This window comes from Penaeus chinensis, chromosome 8 (assembly GCF_019202785.1).
Source record: "Penaeus chinensis breed Huanghai No. 1 chromosome 8, ASM1920278v2, whole genome shotgun sequence".
NCBI classification, from domain to species: domain Eukaryota; kingdom Metazoa; phylum Arthropoda; class Malacostraca; order Decapoda; family Penaeidae; genus Penaeus; species Penaeus chinensis.
In genome coordinates, this window is record NC_061826.1 from 4,715,328 (window position 1) to 4,734,178 (window position 18,851).

General features: G+C 37.8%; 2 protein-coding genes across 2 annotated transcripts; one reads left to right on the plus strand and one right to left on the minus strand.

The window, feature by feature from the left end:
• The first annotated feature begins 3,140 nt into the window (after positions 1-3,140).
• On the plus strand, positions 3,141-9,438 carry LOC125027962 (triosephosphate isomerase). The gene is made up of 5 exons (XM_047617165.1): positions 3,141-3,366; positions 7,311-7,402; positions 8,199-8,360; positions 8,484-8,657; positions 8,865-9,438. The coding sequence occupies exons 1-5, from the start codon at positions 3,252-3,254 to the stop codon at positions 9,069-9,071; spliced, it is 750 nt and encodes a 249-aa protein (XP_047473121.1). The 5' UTR covers positions 3,141-3,251; the 3' UTR covers positions 9,072-9,438.
• A 2,588-nt stretch (positions 9,439-12,026) lies between these two features.
• LOC125027963 (transmembrane emp24 domain-containing protein 5-like) lies at positions 12,027-17,971 on the minus strand. Its single transcript, XM_047617166.1, has 4 exons — positions 17,725-17,971; positions 15,163-15,359; positions 14,943-15,009; positions 12,027-13,108 (listed from the first exon to the last, which is right to left on the minus strand). Exons 1-4 carry the CDS (start codon positions 17,917-17,919, stop codon positions 12,878-12,880), a joined length of 690 nt encoding a protein of 229 aa, XP_047473122.1. The 5' UTR covers positions 17,920-17,971; the 3' UTR covers positions 12,027-12,877.
• Positions 17,972-18,851: the final 880 nt, after the last annotated feature.

The following is an 18,851-nucleotide window of genomic DNA, read 5'->3' on the forward strand; positions in this document are numbered from 1 at the left end:
AAGTTCTCGGGAATGCTCATCAAAATAGTTTTAATTCACTCTACAATAACCAACATTTGTGTTACAATTCATAAGTGAAGCTGTTATTATACCAGAGTAGTTTCTAACTATGTATAGATGAAATTTGTTGATTACAAACGTTAAAGGTTACGGTAGACAAGCGAACGTTTGAGTGGAGTTCATCGGAAGAACTGAACATTTTCGGAGTGAGATAGATCTAGAAACCGGATACTGCCAGAAAATTTCCTTCCCGGCACACCATGGAATTTTCTAAAGGGATCTCTTATTTTCCTAGTATATTTCTTTTTCTATTCTTGATCACTTTTTTTTTTCAATATAAAAAAAAACATATATATAAAAGTATAAAAACAAAGCTTGAGTTCACTTGCCATTTCTGAGAGCCCCTGATTTAGGAGAGACGAGCTTAACACGAAATTATACTATGTGTGGATATTCATTCAAGTTCCTATATTTTTGCAGTGCACTAACCCTAAATCCCATCTTTCTTGCCATATAGTAATACTAAGTCTTTCTCATTAAGCCATGTATCAAAACTTAATCAGTTACAAAATGCAGGTAAACAGGTAAACAAAGGAAATATGTGAATAATAGACGGGGGGAGGGAGGGAAGGTAAAGTGTTGAAAGTGAAAGAAGTGGTAGATTAACAGTAGGGGGGCGACACCCCTTGCGTGTCATTTTGTTAACATATAATTTGGAGAGGAAGGAGGCAAGTGTATGGGTGTATCGAGGGCTAACTAAACAATATTTCAATCTACGTACTGTGCTGTATTATGTTGCACAATAAATAGGATGTTGAAACCCACTCGGTCATATATTTACAGCTACAACTACTTGACAGTGTACGCCAAATTAACATTCTAAATGAGTAACAACACAATGCTAGTGTCTATTTAATGTTTGCTATGGTTGCATGTCTACTGACTAAGGGAGGAGATAGTTAAAGAAATGTAGAATAGTTCTGCTATATGAGTATGCATACTGACTATGAATACTCAAATTAGTGTGTAGAAACGAGAAAATTAATATTTGTTATTGCAAGATACACACACACACACACACACACACACACACAAACACACACACACACACACACACACACACACACACATGCACGCACACACACATACACACCCACACACACACACAAACACACCCACCCACCCACACACACACACACACACACACACACACACACACACACACACACACACACACACACACACACACACACACGTACACGTGCGTGTGTGTGTATTATATTAATTCTTACCTATCAAGTAACAGTTTTATCATCTATTTCATGAAAAAATACTCGTATTATTTATAATCTTCAATGGTCGCTAAAAATCAAGAAACATGCAAATATATTATAAAAAGAGCCAGTTGCTGGTGCTAGTGCTGCAACATGAAGTGTCAAATCTACGTAACAGTATACTTACTATCTGTGTAGTAACTAACCCATCTTACCTTATCTTAACCCAGTGGCTCCCAAACTCTTTTAGCGATGGAACTTAGTCCTCTCTACGCCATCCGTTTCTCTAACAGACCTCGCTAAAGAATGTCTATCTTCGCCTGGTCCATTAATTATTGCTGCTCAGATCAGGATGAATGTAGTAGGTTCCATACCCAAATAGCAGGCTTAGAACTCATCTGAAAAATGAGAGTGATTTAAAGTTTCATTTCACTTTTGAATCTCTCAGCACCCCCAGATAATGCATCCCGACGATGACGCGGGACCCAGTTGATTAGGGAAACATTGGCCTGACCCAGTACTGTTGATATAACCAGGGACGTCATTTTATGGGAGCAACAGAGTCATCATGCCGTGGCTTTATTTACTGATATTATAAGAGGATAACGCTTTGCTTGGAAATTATTGCTTATTTGACCCTTTAGCTATCAATACTTGACACGAAAACCTTTGAGTGATTTATATACAGCACCAATAGCAAATTGAATCTGCCTGTTCAGAAGAACTGGTTTAAATTTATACAAAGCACTGCCTTCTCATAAGCATTCATTTTTAAATTGTTAAAAGGGTTATTATGCATTATTTAAACCTTTTCCATCCGTACAGCGGTAGGAAATGTTGTGCACCTGGGCCCATTGGGGTTGTCGAAGGGTCAGTCACGTATATAATCAAAATAAGGATGTTTAAACATTTCACTAATGTTGTAGATTAACCATTGTGGTGATATTGCCTATATTTAAAATGTCTCCAAAAATCGTTTAGGCAGACACGTAAGAAAAAATATGCGTGAAACAATGCATGAGATCTGGATAAATCTGGATATAATTCAAGGAGAGTCCGTGAATCTCATTAATTTCTAGTAAGTCGTGGAGCGACATTTATGAATACCTGTTACTATGTAAAGAGATGATTTGTGCATCATACTATACACAGTAACTGTATAAAAGAGAAAAGGGACACTGAGTTTAAGGGTATCCCAATACGGGAGAGAAACAGACAGACACGCAATGAAATATTCAATTACAACTGTAGACTTGATAATTACCAGGTTGGTTAACCAACGACCTAATCAATGATATGGACACGAAAGGTATTAGAATCTTGGGTGGGATGCCTTCCAGATATGCCTTGTCCCACTCAAGGAAATGTAAAATGATCCTTGTAAATTACAGAGATAGCATGGTCTCTTCTTATTTTAAGCCCTATAATGGATACGCCACATATTAGCCTATAAGCTAAAGCTACGATTGGTAACGTAGCGTTTGAATTTCCCGCTACCGGGATTGAGGAGATACGGCCGGGCCGGTGCAACATTCCTACACGGAGAAAAAGTTATATTTGTTGTGATTTTTATCTGTCATTCAAAATGTAAACATTTATAATAAGTGTTGATAGATAATCAGTACTAGTGATCTGTGCTTGCCTTACGAAATACAAAGTTTATCGATTACCTTTCCCGTCAGATTCTCACAGTCTTAAAGTTTAACGTTTAGAGCAAAAACGGCTTGGTTTTGAGTTTTGTTTACCCGAGATATGCTGACTCACAGCAAAGGCATGCGAGGATCAATACCCGAATAGAATCCTTGATAGAACTGGCCGCCCGTGGCACCCGAGCGAGGGGAAGGTGGCAAGGTGCCCCGTGAAGGTCGCGTGAAGGTCCGTCTCGACGTCGAGCGAGCGAGTCGGGTGGCAGACGACGGCCGGACGTCCCTCTGAACGCACCTCGCTTCTCTCCTCTCAGCTCACAAAGCCTTCGCCATGGCCTCCCCAAGGAAATTTTTCGTCGGTGGAAACTGGAAGATGAACGGCGACAAGGCCGCCATCGATGGAATCATCTCCTTCATGAAGACAGGGCCACTGAGCCCCAACACCGGTGAGTGACATGAGGATTTATGGAAAATATGACGGCGAAAATGTGTACGTGACGAGAGGGCGGAGCCGGTGGTCGCTTGGAGACCGTTGTCATGGCTAAGTATGACTTGCCCAAGTATGTAATTGCACAAAGATTAGTAAATTACGTTGTAGTAGAATGCAGAGGCATTAGAAATGGAGATCAGTGGAGGAGAAGGGCCGGCAGAAGGGTTATCTCGAACGACCTTGACTTCTGGCAGACATCTCCCAATCCGCCTTGATTAACGGGGACATGGGGAGGGAAGGAGAGGGGGTGGGCATCAGGATGTGGCGGAGGGAATTGGCAAATAGCATACTATTATTAAATACAGAGGATTACAGCCCAGAGCCTGTCTTCGTGGACATGTCACCTTGAGAATCATCAAGGTCACATTGCCGGGTACTTTTCCACTGGCGTTGGGGAAAAATAGACATCCTGCCGTTAATGGTCCTCGATTAGTCTTATTAGACATTCATCCGTATTTGATTAGATATCACTGGCCTTTGACATATTCAAGACTGATTACTTGCTAGCTAATGTGAATTAAATTATTATTCATACTTAGGGGAATGTAAGCCAGGGACAAGTAATTCTTATTATTGGCAAACCAGTCTAATCACACTTTTGGGTAATTATTTACGGTATGGATGCACTCACCAACTCAATATTTGTTAGGAGAGCAACACACCCTTCAGAGACCGTCCCAAAAGCAGGATATCATGTGAACCCAAAAATCCAAACCTAACCTTTCCTATCTTCTAGTAATGTCCTCGACAGGGCAGGGAAGCCCCTCTGTACCCTTCATCAACACTTCATGCCAACTTCCAGAAAATGCAACATTAAGAACTCTGGCTCTATAAGGATGCTGTGGACTTAGTCATTAAGTGGTGATAATCAGCAGATATTTTAATGGTAATTAAGAGGCCAGAGCAGCTGTACCTGTGTTGCTATTACCATTTTTCATGCTCTATATGATAGTAGTGTTCATTTCCCTCTATGCCTGTTCGGTAACATTAACCAACTCCATGTTGCAAAATTTGGTATAAGTTAAGTTTTGACTACCCATCTTTAAACCGGAAAAAAAGTTGTCTGTAATAGAGCGATTAAATCAAAGAAACATCTTCCATGAACTTCTGTCGCAACTCAAAAATAATAGTTATTAGACCCACAAGTGTCATACAGCTAAAACTAGTGAGCACAGAGTGGACTTAGGCTGTGGCCAGCACGTTCCACAATCTTTTCTTTTGATTGTGGCGTTACCATTCGTGTCTGAAGATTATTTCTTGTACCAACAACTTTTTGTCCTCTATAAAATATCTTCAATTTATCTTAGTGTTATTTGAATTCATAAATGTTTAATGTCTGGATAACCCTTACATTGGTTATCAAAACTAGACATTTTCCTCATAACTATGTTGATGTCTAATACAATCAAGCATTTGCCATAACCTTTGCATCTTTTGCTAAGGCAGAGGCCAGAAAACCTTTACCACTTCTAAACTAGCAAAGTTGAGCTTTGGAATACATTCCTATTTTGATAAAACCCCAAGAAGGGATTTACACAGCCATCCAATCTTGGAATTATTAAGAAGTATCCTACCCCCATAAGATTAAGTCCCTATTACTCCAGCCAATCCTGGGAAATTCACAAATATCCGACCTGGGGGCTTGATCCCCATACCACCATCGGATAGCCTTGTATCCCTATCGGCCATGGACCCCTACCCAATTGTAGTGCACCTACTCTCCATGTGTCATTTATCGTGACCTATTTTCTTCATTTCTGATGTTATTCTTTGCCTATGTAGATTATTTCATGTATTAGTGAGTGTAGTTTTTCTTTGGTTATGATAGTGTCAGTACATCCTGTAAACCTATACATGTTGCATTACTCTCTCATTATCAACCAACAAAAGTAATACCTTTGATGCGATTTCTTATTTTCAGTCATTCTGCCCATTACGGGCAATATTTATCATGTACTACATGGCTGTGGGAAACTAACTATACAGAATATATATTGTGTACACGTCAGAGGCCTAAGTCACTAACCTGAACAAATGATACAAATGCACACACCAGAGATTTTCCCACCTCCTTGTCACAAATTTGTCAACATTTTGAGTTGCTGTGAGAGGGTGTGCCCTTCAGGCACTACCCAAAAGGAGAGTTGATGTGCGAATCCCCTCCCCCCACACAGACACACAAAGAATGTCTCCCTCAGTACCCACAGCAAGATACAGCTGAAACCAAGGAGCACTGAGTAGACTGTGAGCTTTTCAGATTATTTCTTGGAACAATAACTGCAACTCTAAGAATGTAATCTTCAATTACCCAAGCTTATTGCGTTCATACGGTAAGGGTTATCCAAGGTAAACTTTGCCTGCGATGGGTAGAACGACAGAAAATAAGATTTTTCATTAATGATATTTCCTTTGCAGGTTGATAGTCGGAAAGTTATTTAACACAAAATACTTTGATATACATTTACAAGAAATTATAACCAAACTAGTATAAAGAAAGGGCAAAATTACACTTGCTGAAATATGAAACAATCTGTGCTGGCAAAGGATAATATTAGAAATGAAAATACGGCAATTAGATGGGGGTCTGAGGATGGAGCCCACAGGTCATAAAGGTACCACACCTTTATATATTAAAGAAAAATTATCTTTTAATACAGCAGTGATGAGCAATTGAACAATTTAGGGGTGATAATGTTGAGTCAAGAAGTCTGTCATAATATTGGTACCTGGTAAAAGAACTGCCTACTGTGGTTTTCCATTTATTTAGTACATATTATGCTTCCCAAGTTCTTAGCCAACTGAGAGTTGATTACAAAGTCTATCTGACCATTAGATTAGCCCATACTTTGATTTTTTTTTTTTTTTTTTTTTTTTTTTTTTTTTTTTTTTATCATAATGTTAACATCAATCTTATTATTATTATTTTAAGTGATAATAATACAAGTAACTTCTTCCTAAAAATTCAAGGAATAATTAGGAGTACTCACCCGCTCACCCTTTTCTTTGATTTACGAAATATTTTACGTTATTTTATTATAAACACTATAATGTTTATAATAAAAATAACACCATCAATATTCATAGCTATAGTAAAAAATACTTTTTTCCTGCCAATTCAAATCAGGTACGGTCACAAGTTCTACTAATTGACTCCTTTGTGGCTAAGCGCTAGCAGAGCCGTCTATGGGCTGACATTTCACAAAAAATATAGAAAAAAGGCACAGCATTTTCCCCATTTTTTTTTTCATTTTCCCCGGCGGCATTAGGTTAAATATAACATTGCAGTAAACTGGAGCAAATGGCTTTGCCAAAGTATCAAAGAGGACCCTCCCCAAATTTTCATGTTATAACAAATGTGATATCTTCAGCCTTTGAAGAAGTGCATTGCTGTCTGCAACTCAGGAGGATAATTTAAAGATAGTCCTTTGCATGTAGAACACATGCCAGACTTTGACCAAGACATGCAAAAATCAGGTGTCAGATATTTGTGAGGAGTTATAGACCAAACTGGATACTTTTTTACTTTAAACAAATCATGGAGTCTGAGCATGATTGCTAGCCTAGGTCCTTTTACCAATCAATTAAATTCTGTGGACATATCTGGCATTTGAGTTTGGTGTTACCCCTTGAGATTTTTCGTGGCCCCATCTGGTTATCACCTTGAAAAAATTCCTTTGTTCATGGATTATATTATCTTTCCTTAAATTTGTTACTATAATGTAATGGGGGGGGGGGTAAAAATCTGAGGTATTAATGTTTATTTATTTATTTATTTTACTGTACCAGCATGTTCATATCTCATATTATAGCCGAAACAGATATATTTTCTTTTCTTTTTTATTACATTTACCTAACAAAACTTCAGTTTTCTTGTTAACTCAATGAGTTTTCTATTGACAGAGGTTGTTGTGGGCTGTCCTCAGTGCTACCTGATGTACACCAGGGAACACATGCCAGCAAACATTGGTGTTGCAGCCCAGAACTGCTACAAGGTAAATTCGGGTTCTTGTAATGTTTATTTTTATATTGCATAAGCAAACGAAATTCAGCAGAGTAAAGATTTACAACTTTTAGTGTAAATAAGATAAATGCAACCTCATATGCTGGAGTGTATCTTAACCCATTCATGCTGGACAATGTCCTATCACATCATAACAAAACTTTCACTCATGCTGGATGAGGTCTGTCATGTCATATGTGGTCAAGTCAGCTATAAGGTATAAGGTGTGTGTACTGAAAAGTTATTAGCATGTTTGGTCCTGACTGTGATGCCACTTGCTGGCAAATGGCTTTTTTGTATATACCATGGGATGACTGGATTCTCTACCAGGTGGCATTTACATCCTTGCCATGTGTTGAGTCTGCACCTAAGTTATCCATACAAAACAATTGTTCACTGATTTTGCCATTACTGCAGTGATTGAGAAGTTCCAGCCCCTCAAAAGTGTGCTTAGTCACTTTTTAGCCTCATTTACAGGAATAAAGTATATGCTCCAGCCAAAATTGTAGTGTGGATATTGTGTTCTCAATAACACCAATACCAATAACACAAGGAAACTTCATTATAGAATGAATGCAGTGCCTCATCACACTGCCTGTTCCTCATTGAAGTCCATTGAACCCTCCCCCCGTTTTAAATTTTACCCTGACATTTTAAAATGCCTTTCCTTTCCTGACATTGAAATGAAATCTTGCTAAGCTATGCAATCTAGATGTAACTTGAACTTACTACACCATATATACATATTTATTCTTTGTTTTTTACACTCAAACCTCATTCTCTTATAGGTGGCCAAAGGTGCCTTCACTGGGGAGATTTCTCCTGCCATGGTGAAGGACTGTGGGTGTGAGTGGGTGATCCTCGGCCACTCTGAGCGCAGGAATGTCTTCAATGAGCCAGATCAGCTCATCAGCGAGAAGGTCGGACATGCTCTTGAAGCCGGTCTTAAGGTAAAATGATCTTTTTAAAAGTTTCTACTTCCTATATGGAGTTGGTGCTGGAAACTCTTTAAAGATGTTGTTTAACTTATAGTTCAGGTGACATTGATTTGAAAACTTAAATCTTTCTCCTAGGTTATCCCATGTATTGGAGAGAAGCTTGAGGAGCGTGAGGCTAACCGCACCCAAGAGGTAGTGTTTGCACAGATGAAGGCTCTCGTCCCCAACATCTCTGACTGGTCACGTGTTGTCTTGGCTTATGAACCAGTCTGGGCCATTGGAACTGGCAAGACAGCCACCCCAGAACAGGTAATTTGTAATTGCATGTGGGAGTAGTTGTGTAATTTGTGTACTTCTCGTGCTTATTGCTTTTATAGTTGAAAAAGGTTATCAGTCAAAAGATCAACATAAAATGGGAGGGTAGAGAAGAGAATCTGTAAAGTGATAAGGTTAACTTCCTCTCTCTCCTATTTTCCACTATGTACAACATCAGTAACTATTTGTTTTCCCTCTCAGGCACAAGAGGTCCACGCAGACCTGAGGCAGTGGCTGCGGGAAAATGTGAATGCTGAAGTTGCAGAGTCCACACGCATCATCTATGGTGGCTCTGTCAGTGCTGGCAACTGCCAGGAGTTGGCCAAGAAGGGTGATATTGATGGATTCCTTGTGGGCGGAGCATCACTCAAGCCAGACTTTGTTCAGATTATTAATGCTAGGGATTAAGTTTTTTTTAATGAGTCAAAGCCAGCCACTTTCTTGGCTGCTTGTTGCATTGCTTTTGTAGAAGCAAGTAAAGTCTCTCTTTGGGCAGATGCTTGAACTTGGGTAATTGTATAAAAGGAAAAAAATGTGCCCAGGATTGGAAAATTTCAGGGAGGACAAAAGCTCAGCTGAACTTTCCAGATGGTATGACCAATATTGATTTCTTTTTTTTCTTAAGAATGCTATATTTACCGTCTTGTTATGTTACTGTTCGGTGGCTTTCTTCAGTATTCCTATTGTTGAAATATGTTATATTCTATGAAAAGAAAGCAAGAAAGGGAGGAAGTAAATGTAATAATTTAAAACAAATAAATTAAAAGTTATATGATTATGTATTTTTATATCCCCAATTGTAATGAAATTTATCATGCTCATTAGAAATATTCCACATTGTGCCTAACCATTAACCCCTGAAAAATAGGTGTTATACCTGGTTGGCAAAATGTATTTTTCTTTGCTAAAAAAAGCAATATTTGGTTAGAGATTAAAGAACACCCTCCTCCCCAATCTCTTGACCTCTTTCAAAACTGCAGGGACATGGTTATCACAGTTTGATTTGGCATGTGTTACCTACGTCACCAGCGATAGTGTCTGCCATACTTGCTCTCCCATACACTACCCTTCATATTAACAGCATCGTTGTATAGATAATTGCATTCAGAAAACTTCCAACTCCATACAAGTTTTCCTTCCAATGATATAGTTTCCAAAGACGATTTTATTTCTTGATCTTGTTTACAAGTTTATATAAAGACTATTTCTACTTTTGACATGATGTAATTACAGCAAGGTCTTGTCTACAAAAAGGGCAGTGCCCACACAGACAAATGTATTTACAATAAAAGAGATGTCTTCTAGTGTTAACAGAATGACTAGTTCATTTTGACAAAAAAATGGATGAATGAAGATAAGTTAAAAAAATGCATTATACATTCAAGCAAGATTACAAAATATGTAAGAAGCATACCTGTCAAAACTGAATTGCCTGACTTTTTTCAGTTTTAGATATTTTATAATTATGCATCAGGTCTCTACTTAAACACTGGAAATATCATATCAATTTCATACATGTTTGCTAATAACCAGGAAAAGTTATGGACAAGATAACTCATCCTATCAGCATTCTACAGTATTAGGCTATATATACACATGTCCATATAAAAGTTTGGGTTGGGGAAAAGAAATCTCTATTATTGGATTTCCATGTCAATAAATTCTTGCATTATCATCAGAACCAATTCTAAATACCATTAGTCATGCTCTTCCACACAGAAATTGTGTGTGTTTATACAATCCATGCTTGGCATACATGATTGGTATGTTACTTAATTTACAAACACCATCTTGGAAAAGGTGATAACGACGTTTGTTTATATGGAGCTGTGATTTTGACAAGGTGTGTAGGTGGCTACATGCAGGATTGAGCTTACTGGATTCAATGAAAAAGTTCTTTCATGGAGAGCAAAATGGGTCTTATGGATTGAATAAAAACTGCCATACATCACTTATTTGTTTTCAGATGCATTTGTTGTTTTCATCATCCTCTTGCACAGATAGTAAGTTTGCAAGATTCTCTTATAGGTTGATTTTCAGGCAAGAACTGGGCTAACTTTTTGATGAATTGGCAAATTTTTGTCACCTTCAGAATTAGTTTTAATGATATAAACTGGCATCATGAATAACTGCATTATAACCCAAAGAAATATATTTGATTATTTGAAAACATGTAAATTAAAAATATGATCATGTCTAAATAATTTTTTAAACTAATAAACACATGTCAATAATATTGGACCAATAGCCTAAGAAAATAGAGGAATTCTCATCACTTTGATGCAAGTCTCTCAAACTGAAGAGATTATCAAATCAATTTTTTGCACGTGGAATCAGTTGTTTAACCAGTGATTTGCCTTCTGAAATCACTTCTCGGGCATGCCTGCCTATTAGGCCTGCCAGTCTGAATTTATCTTAACCCACTGGCACTGGTTATATCCCCTTTCCACTATAGTTTTATTTTATGAACTTTTACACAGATGGCTCCACAAGTGCTGTCACCAAGAAGTCAGCCCGTAAGCATAACATGACCAGTTTATTTCCTCATTCCTTGGATTTTTTTATTTTCTTATGTCATTATCTTGTCTGTGTCATCACTGATGCGGTGTACTTGGCGCAATGTTTCATGTTGTTGGGCTCCGTTCCAGAGGCATAGAAGTGCGTTTTTAAAATTAAGGAATGTTTTTCTCGGTCTACCTTGAGCTTGCTTGCCTTCTATTTTACCACTTAAGCTAAGGTTTTCTAATGTGTCTTTACAGATTGCATGTCGGAGGAATTTGAGTTGTCACCCTCAGATCAATTCTAGAAGCTCACATCCTTCTGTTTTTTCTAAGGACCTTTCCATTGGAGAGACTGTCTGTATAAATGGTGCGGTAGAACCACACTTCTCCAGCCTCTAAATTGCTCCTTGTTTCAACCGTCATTGACCAGGATTTACAACCATATAGGAGAGTCGACAATATGAAGGTTTTAAGGAGTCCAATTTTTATTTTTTTTTATTGAAATCCATTAACTATTATCAAACTAGTACCAGTAAAATATTTTAAACATTACTCCTTTCTTTGATTTTGAAAAACATGTATGAAAGTCAACCATGTAAGATAGATAGAACTAGAAATTGACTAAGTTCATATATGAGTAAACAAAAATTAAAAGCACAGTGGACATAGCAAATATGTACATGTTTCCCAGCCTCAGTAGGTTCATGTTCTTTGATACAATTGTGCGTGTGTGTGTGTGCATGTCAATGAAGAGAGTTCAGTTCTTGACAAAATACATTTCACATCAAAATACCAACAAGCTTTTCAGCTAACATATTAAAATTGTTACTTGTTATAGTTGGGAAGAAATGATAACTAAATATTGTATACAATTCTTTATTCCATGAATAAACAATAAAAGCACCTACAATACACGATATTGTATGTATAAAAAATACAAGTGTGACCTTGGAATTGGAATGTAACATCAGGTATCAAGTTGAGATCTACAATGTAGGACGGAAAAAAATAAGGAATTGCATCTGCACAAGACAAACACCATGAAAAATCATGCTTTCAATGAGACCATTGCACCACTTACCACATACTACAATTAAAATAGTTCAGTCACTAGAGATGAGGCCTTGCATGTCTATTTCTTGAGATTTTTTTCTATATTACATGACTATCAAAGTATTCTTATAAATCTGAGATGATTAGAAAACTATTCCTGATATAATTACATTCAAATTCATAGTTGAAAGTTACTAAGAACTGAACTGGTTATGTCCAATTAAAAACCTTAGTGCTGAGCAAGGACCCATCTATTGGAACAAGACTCATAATTTGTAAGTACATATCCAATTGCAAATCCCATTTGGCTGAGATTCATAAAGTAAAGCTCTTTCAAGAGATTAAAATAAGCATTGGAGGGCAGATATCACCGATAAATAGAGGAAAAATTAAGGTTAGTATACAATACAAAACCTTGATCCATTAAAACAAAATAAAAAAATTTTAACTGCATTACCTAACTAACATTAAGTACCAAGCAGTACCATAAACACTGTCCAAGATAAAACACATCAAATAAAAATATCTGGGTCAACAACAAAAGATCATCACCAGACAATCTATCTGGTACTCAAATTATGTAAAAATAACAGTGAATATTTAATCTTGCAGTGTTTCCCACACATGGCAGGACGAACACCTGTTTAGAGCCCTGACACCCTAGGCTCTTCCCCCTGACTTGGTTGTGACCTTTGTATCAAAGAGCTTGCGTAAGTAAAACACCTGGAATGCTCCCGCACCAATAATGGCAATGCACTGTGCAACGGACCAGTACTGAACATAGTTGTTGTTGCTTATAAGGAGTTGGAAGTCTCTTGCCTCCTTTGCTCGGGACTGGCTCTGGTGCAGCAGCATATCATGAATGCGCTGATCCACAGTCTTTATAGAGTGCTGAAATGTGAAAGTATAAGAATTATGAGAAAAAATGCATATGCTGTTTGAAAAAAAAACAAAAAAAAAACTTTCAAAAAGTAGGTAAAAAGATATAAATTATATAAAACACACACACACACACACACACACACAATCACACACACACACACAATCACACACACACACAATCACACACACACAATCACACAAACACAATCACACACAATCACACAATCACACACTCACACAATCACACACACTCACACAATCACACACACACACAATCACACACACACACAATCACACACACACACAATCACACACATACACACAAAATCACACACACACAATCACACACACACACACAATCACACACACACAAAATCACACACACACAATCACACACACACAAAACACACATATTGTGTGTGTGTGATTGTGTGTGTGTGTGATTGTGTGTGTGTGATTGTGTGTGTGTGTGATTGTGTGTGTGTGATTGTGTGTGTGTGTGATTGTGTGTGTGTGTGATTGTGTGTGTGTGTGTGTTTGTGTGTGTGTGTGATTGTGTGTGTGTGTGATTGTGTGTGTGTGATTGTGTGTGTGTGTGATTGTGTGTGTGATTGTGTGTGTGTGTGTGATTGTGTGTGTGTGTGTGATTGTGAGTGTGTGTGTGTGATTGTGAGTGTGTGTGTGATTGTGAGTGTGTGTGTGATTGTGAGTGTGTGTGTGATTGTGTGTGTGTGATTGTGTGTGTGTGATTGTGTGTGTGTGTGTGTGTGTGTGTGTGTGTGTGTGTGTGTGTGTATCCATTCTTTCTTGCATACATCCTCAGACACATACTTCCTCTCACTCACTCTGTGAAATACGCATACAGAAACAAATCACACACAATCACACACACACACACAATCACACACACACACAATCACACACACACACAATCACACAAACACAATCACACACACTCACACAATCACACACACTCACACAATCACACACACTCACACAATCACACACACACACACAATCACACACACACACAATCACACACACACACAATCACACACATACACACAAAATCACACACACACAATCACACACACACACACACAATCACACACATACACACAATCACACACACACAAAATCACACACACACACAATCACACACACACAAAACACACATATTGTGTGTGTGTGATTGTGTGTGTGTGTGATTGTGTGTGTGTGTGATTGTGTGTGTGTGATTGTGTGTGTGTGTGATTGTGTGTGTGTGTGATTGTGTGTGTGTGATTGTGTGTGTGATTGTGTGTGTGTGTGTGATTGTGTGTGTGTGTGTGATTGTGTGTGTGTGTGTGTGATTGTGTGTGTGTGTGTGATTGTGTGTGTGTGTGATTGTGTGTGTGATTGTGTGTGTGTGTGTGTGATTGTGAGTGTGTGTGTGTGATTGTGAGTGTGTGTGTGTGATTGTGAGTGTGTGTGTGTGATTGTGAGTGTGTGTGTGATTGTGAGTGTGTGTGATTGTGAGTGTGTGTGTGATTGTGTGTGTGTGATTGTGTGTGTGTGATTGTGTGTGTGTGTGTGTGTGTGTGTGTGTGTGTGTGTGTGTGTGTGTGTGTGTGTGTGTGTGTGTGTGTGTGTGTGTATCCATTCTTTCTTGCATACATCCTCAGACACATACTTCCTCTCACTCACTCTGTGAAATACGCATACAGAAACAAATTATTATCGGCATGCAACATTAATCATCGCACTGGTCAAGTAATTGGATAACAGAGAAGAGATACAAAAAAAAATAATAATAATAAAATTATAAAGAGTTTAAACAATTCTTAAGTCATGATATACTCACTGTAAAGTTGTTTACGCTGACTTCCATCTGCTCAAGTTCTTGAGTGTATCTTTCCCATAAATCATATCTACAATGAGAAATTATATAAAAATTAAAATGCTAAAACACAGAAAAATATCAAACATGAAAATTACCAGATTAAACATGTATCTACTAAGAACTAGATATCCACACCAAAACACCCATATATAGTAGTCATGTCACATCCTATGACACTTACCTAAAAGTAGTCATGTAGAGATTAATGAGTTTGCCAGCAAATCTTGAAAACTGATTATCAATGCAAACACTGTAATATCCTCCAGTCTGTGAGACTTCCTCATATTCTGCAGACTTCTTCCAAGTATATGGATGAACTATCTCTCCCTTGGGATTGCGCACAGCCATACCTGCCATGCCATCACCACCCTTAAGAACCTGTTAATAAAAATAAATATTAATATAAATAAAAACCTGTATCAATATTTCAAACTGCATCCTAATTTGCATGTGTGCCACAACAGATATGCCTAATCACTGCTCTGTCCAGTAGTGTAACATTCAAAACATATAATTCAATATAAATTCAGTCAGCTAAACTGCATGCGACTACTGGCATTTTGGCATCAGCATGCTGGGGTTAAAGACAGGGCAGGACGGACTTGGCAACCCAACTGCATCATCCTGTGGCCTAGAATATGTGTTCCTCAACAAACATGCCAAAACTGTTCTGCAAGATGAACTCTCCAGAATATGATGATGATAACTTTAGGCATAATCAGTGCTTTGCTTCTATTCTTCCTGGCTATAGGGATTAACCCCTTGGATCTGGGCAATGTGACCTACATGTCATGAAAAAATTAGGCTGAGGGCCAGGTGACATGAATATGCCATCTTGAAAAAAATGTAGGAATGACTTGCCATAAGTGCACAAAGCTCTTGGAGGGTGATTAGACTCAGTGAGCATTTAGGAAGGGGCTCTTGCATTATTTCCATTAGTAAACAAGTGTAGCATGTCACATCCATGAGCCATGACTGGAAGAGCACTGGCACCAGAGAGGATAATTTCCATGATCAGGATCCTATTTCTGCCTGCCATGACTAGCAGCACAGGGTGTATTACAGAATATTGATATTATGGTAGAAAAACCCACAATGTAAAACTAGAAACTAAAACTAGTTTTACATTGTGGGTTTTTCTATCATAGTATCAACACGATAGAGTATTTTACCATTCATTGAATATTATGAAAATATCTTTTTAAATGATACAAATAACAAACTATTACTTATTGTTATTGTTATTGTACAAACTTACACACTACCTAGAGAGATACTATGGAGTTTGTGCAAGGAAAACATTTTATTACTATCTTCATAAGCATATCAAATAGAAATATGGACCTTAGAAAAAGGGGATCCAATGGGTTAAGACAACCTGATAAATTAAATTAAGTACAATTACAATTTTTTTCACTTATAGTAAATCTACCTTTGTATACCTTCCTTCTGATATATTTACAGTAATCTTTCCATTTATATTTACCCTTACTTGTACTAACAATTACTACTACTGATACTCAATTCTTATGCTGATTATCTTGTTACTAGTACCAATAAATGATTGCTAGTAATCCATGTATATACCATTGATCTTCACATCTTTGACAATCCAACAAATCTCCAGCTAATACATTCTGGCATCATGGGGTTTGTCAGACTCCTTGGTTATTTTTTGTTAAACAAGGAACCTCTCCAAGTTCTATTTTATCAGAGTATTTTTTGCAGATGCTTAATTAACTGTTGCAGGAGTGTCAAAAGCATTGAGCCTGCAGTGATCTCTTGATACCACATCACTATTATAAGTATTAAGATTGTAGGCCTTCCTTTCCAAATCACTGCAACTTTCAGGTGTAACTGGATGGAACAAAGCTCATACAACCAAGAAAAAAGTTCACTGCAGGTGTCTCAAACATTTGCTCATTTTCCATTACCAGTATATATACACATTAAAAAATGGTTTTGGATTTTATCTGCCCATACATAATGCCTGGATGGTTGGTTTACCCATGCATGACAGGATTTCCCTGTGTTATATTGAGCCATGTGTTTTACACACAATCAGGTGCTTGAATGGAAATTCTGAAGTACAAGGAACCTACACCTACCAAGTTCTCATGATTCTGGCTGTAGCATAGAGAAAATGAAAATAGAGACTTTAGGTCTACTTTTCAGGGACTGTAACACCTCAATGATTACAGTCTGAACAAACAATATAGAGCAGGATTGAGTATATATGGCATAACTACTTGCCACCCATCGCTTAGAGCCGTTTGCAATAACATGATAAGGCGTAATCAGTGTGAGAGGATTAAGGAACTATATACCTAGATTTCCCACTGATCACTTGCCCCAATGTAATCCTAAAGCCCAAAAAGATCTTGTAATTACCATATTAAAGGAATGAACATCACCAACACATGAACCACAAAAAATCTAACACTAGTGGTATTTCCCAAATAAGTGTGTGAAGTATGAACTGACTGTTAATCTACCCATAACCCAATGATCAGTAACTAAAATATCTATTTTAGGACACTAGACTTGAGTTAGAGAGCCTGGAAAAACTCCTGTCGCCCAATCGTTTTTTATCCACTCTTTAATACTGAAGTAAATATTTCTACAGCAGATTTTGCCCACATCTGGCCTCAACATTCTTCCCCCTGGCCCTGCTTCTCGTCTCCACACCTGTCTTTGGCGCAGGCCTTCTGTGCCCAGGGGGAAAGGCAACAGCTGTTCTCACCTGCATATTCACGTAGATGGTGGCTTTGGGGTGCACATATTGCCAATAGCAGTCCTCTTTGCCGGCGTCTACGTGGATTTTGTACTCCATAGCGATGCCCGGGGCATTTTCGAAGGCCCAGTCTTCCGTCCAGCAGAGACATACTGCTGATAAAAGCAGTAAAACACGGAAAACGAGCAAGCGCGGCGGCGACATCGCGTCTGGGAAGGGAAAGTGTTTACCCAGTGTCCGAATGCGCTAGTACTCCTGGCTTCAATTCATGGGAAAAGGGCATAATTCTACTTCGGGAATTACCCATGGATATCTTCACTATTTTCTTTGTGCACATACAAATCATTCTAGATTTTTTATTTTCTATAAAGGTGAGGTTCTTGTTATCTTATAACTTGTTCTTGAAATAACAATAAATCCGAACAGTGTAATCAACAGGTGCGTGAAGTTTGTATTTGACATTCCATTATAGTACACCGTTCTTCAAGTAAGAAGTACCAGGATATATTCCGGTAATCATTTTCCTTTATTTCTTCTAAAATATAGCTAATTAATGTTAATATGTATCGTTAATATTTATCCATGCCGGTTCTAAAAATCGCTCGTACTGAGGCGATGGCGCTAGTGCATTTTCACCTGATAAATTTCTTGGCTATACACTGTTTCAGTGAAATAATTAGTTTGGCGATAGAAACAAATTCATGGTGAAATAATTCTTACCTAGCTTTTGTAGATAATGTCTTTTTAATAATAAATGTGCAGGTATGCGAATGAAAATCTAACAAGAGAGACATCCTGTAACTTATCTGGATTGGATGTTTTGTCGCTTTATATGCAGTGGTGTCTTAAAGAAACTTTACTTGTGGCTGTGGATTGAGAATTTATCTGATCAAGGACACCTTTTACTGATTTTGAAAATCATGGTTAGAGCATCTATCTATCTATTCATCTATCTATCTATATCTATATATATATGTGTGTGTGTGTATGTGTGTGTGTGTGTGTGTGTGTGTGTGTGTGTGTGTGTGTGTGTGTGTGTGTGTGTGTGTGTGTGTGTGTGTGTGTGTGTGTGTGTGTGTGTGTGTGTATGTAAATGTGTCTATTTGTGTATAGGATATATGCATACGTACACACAC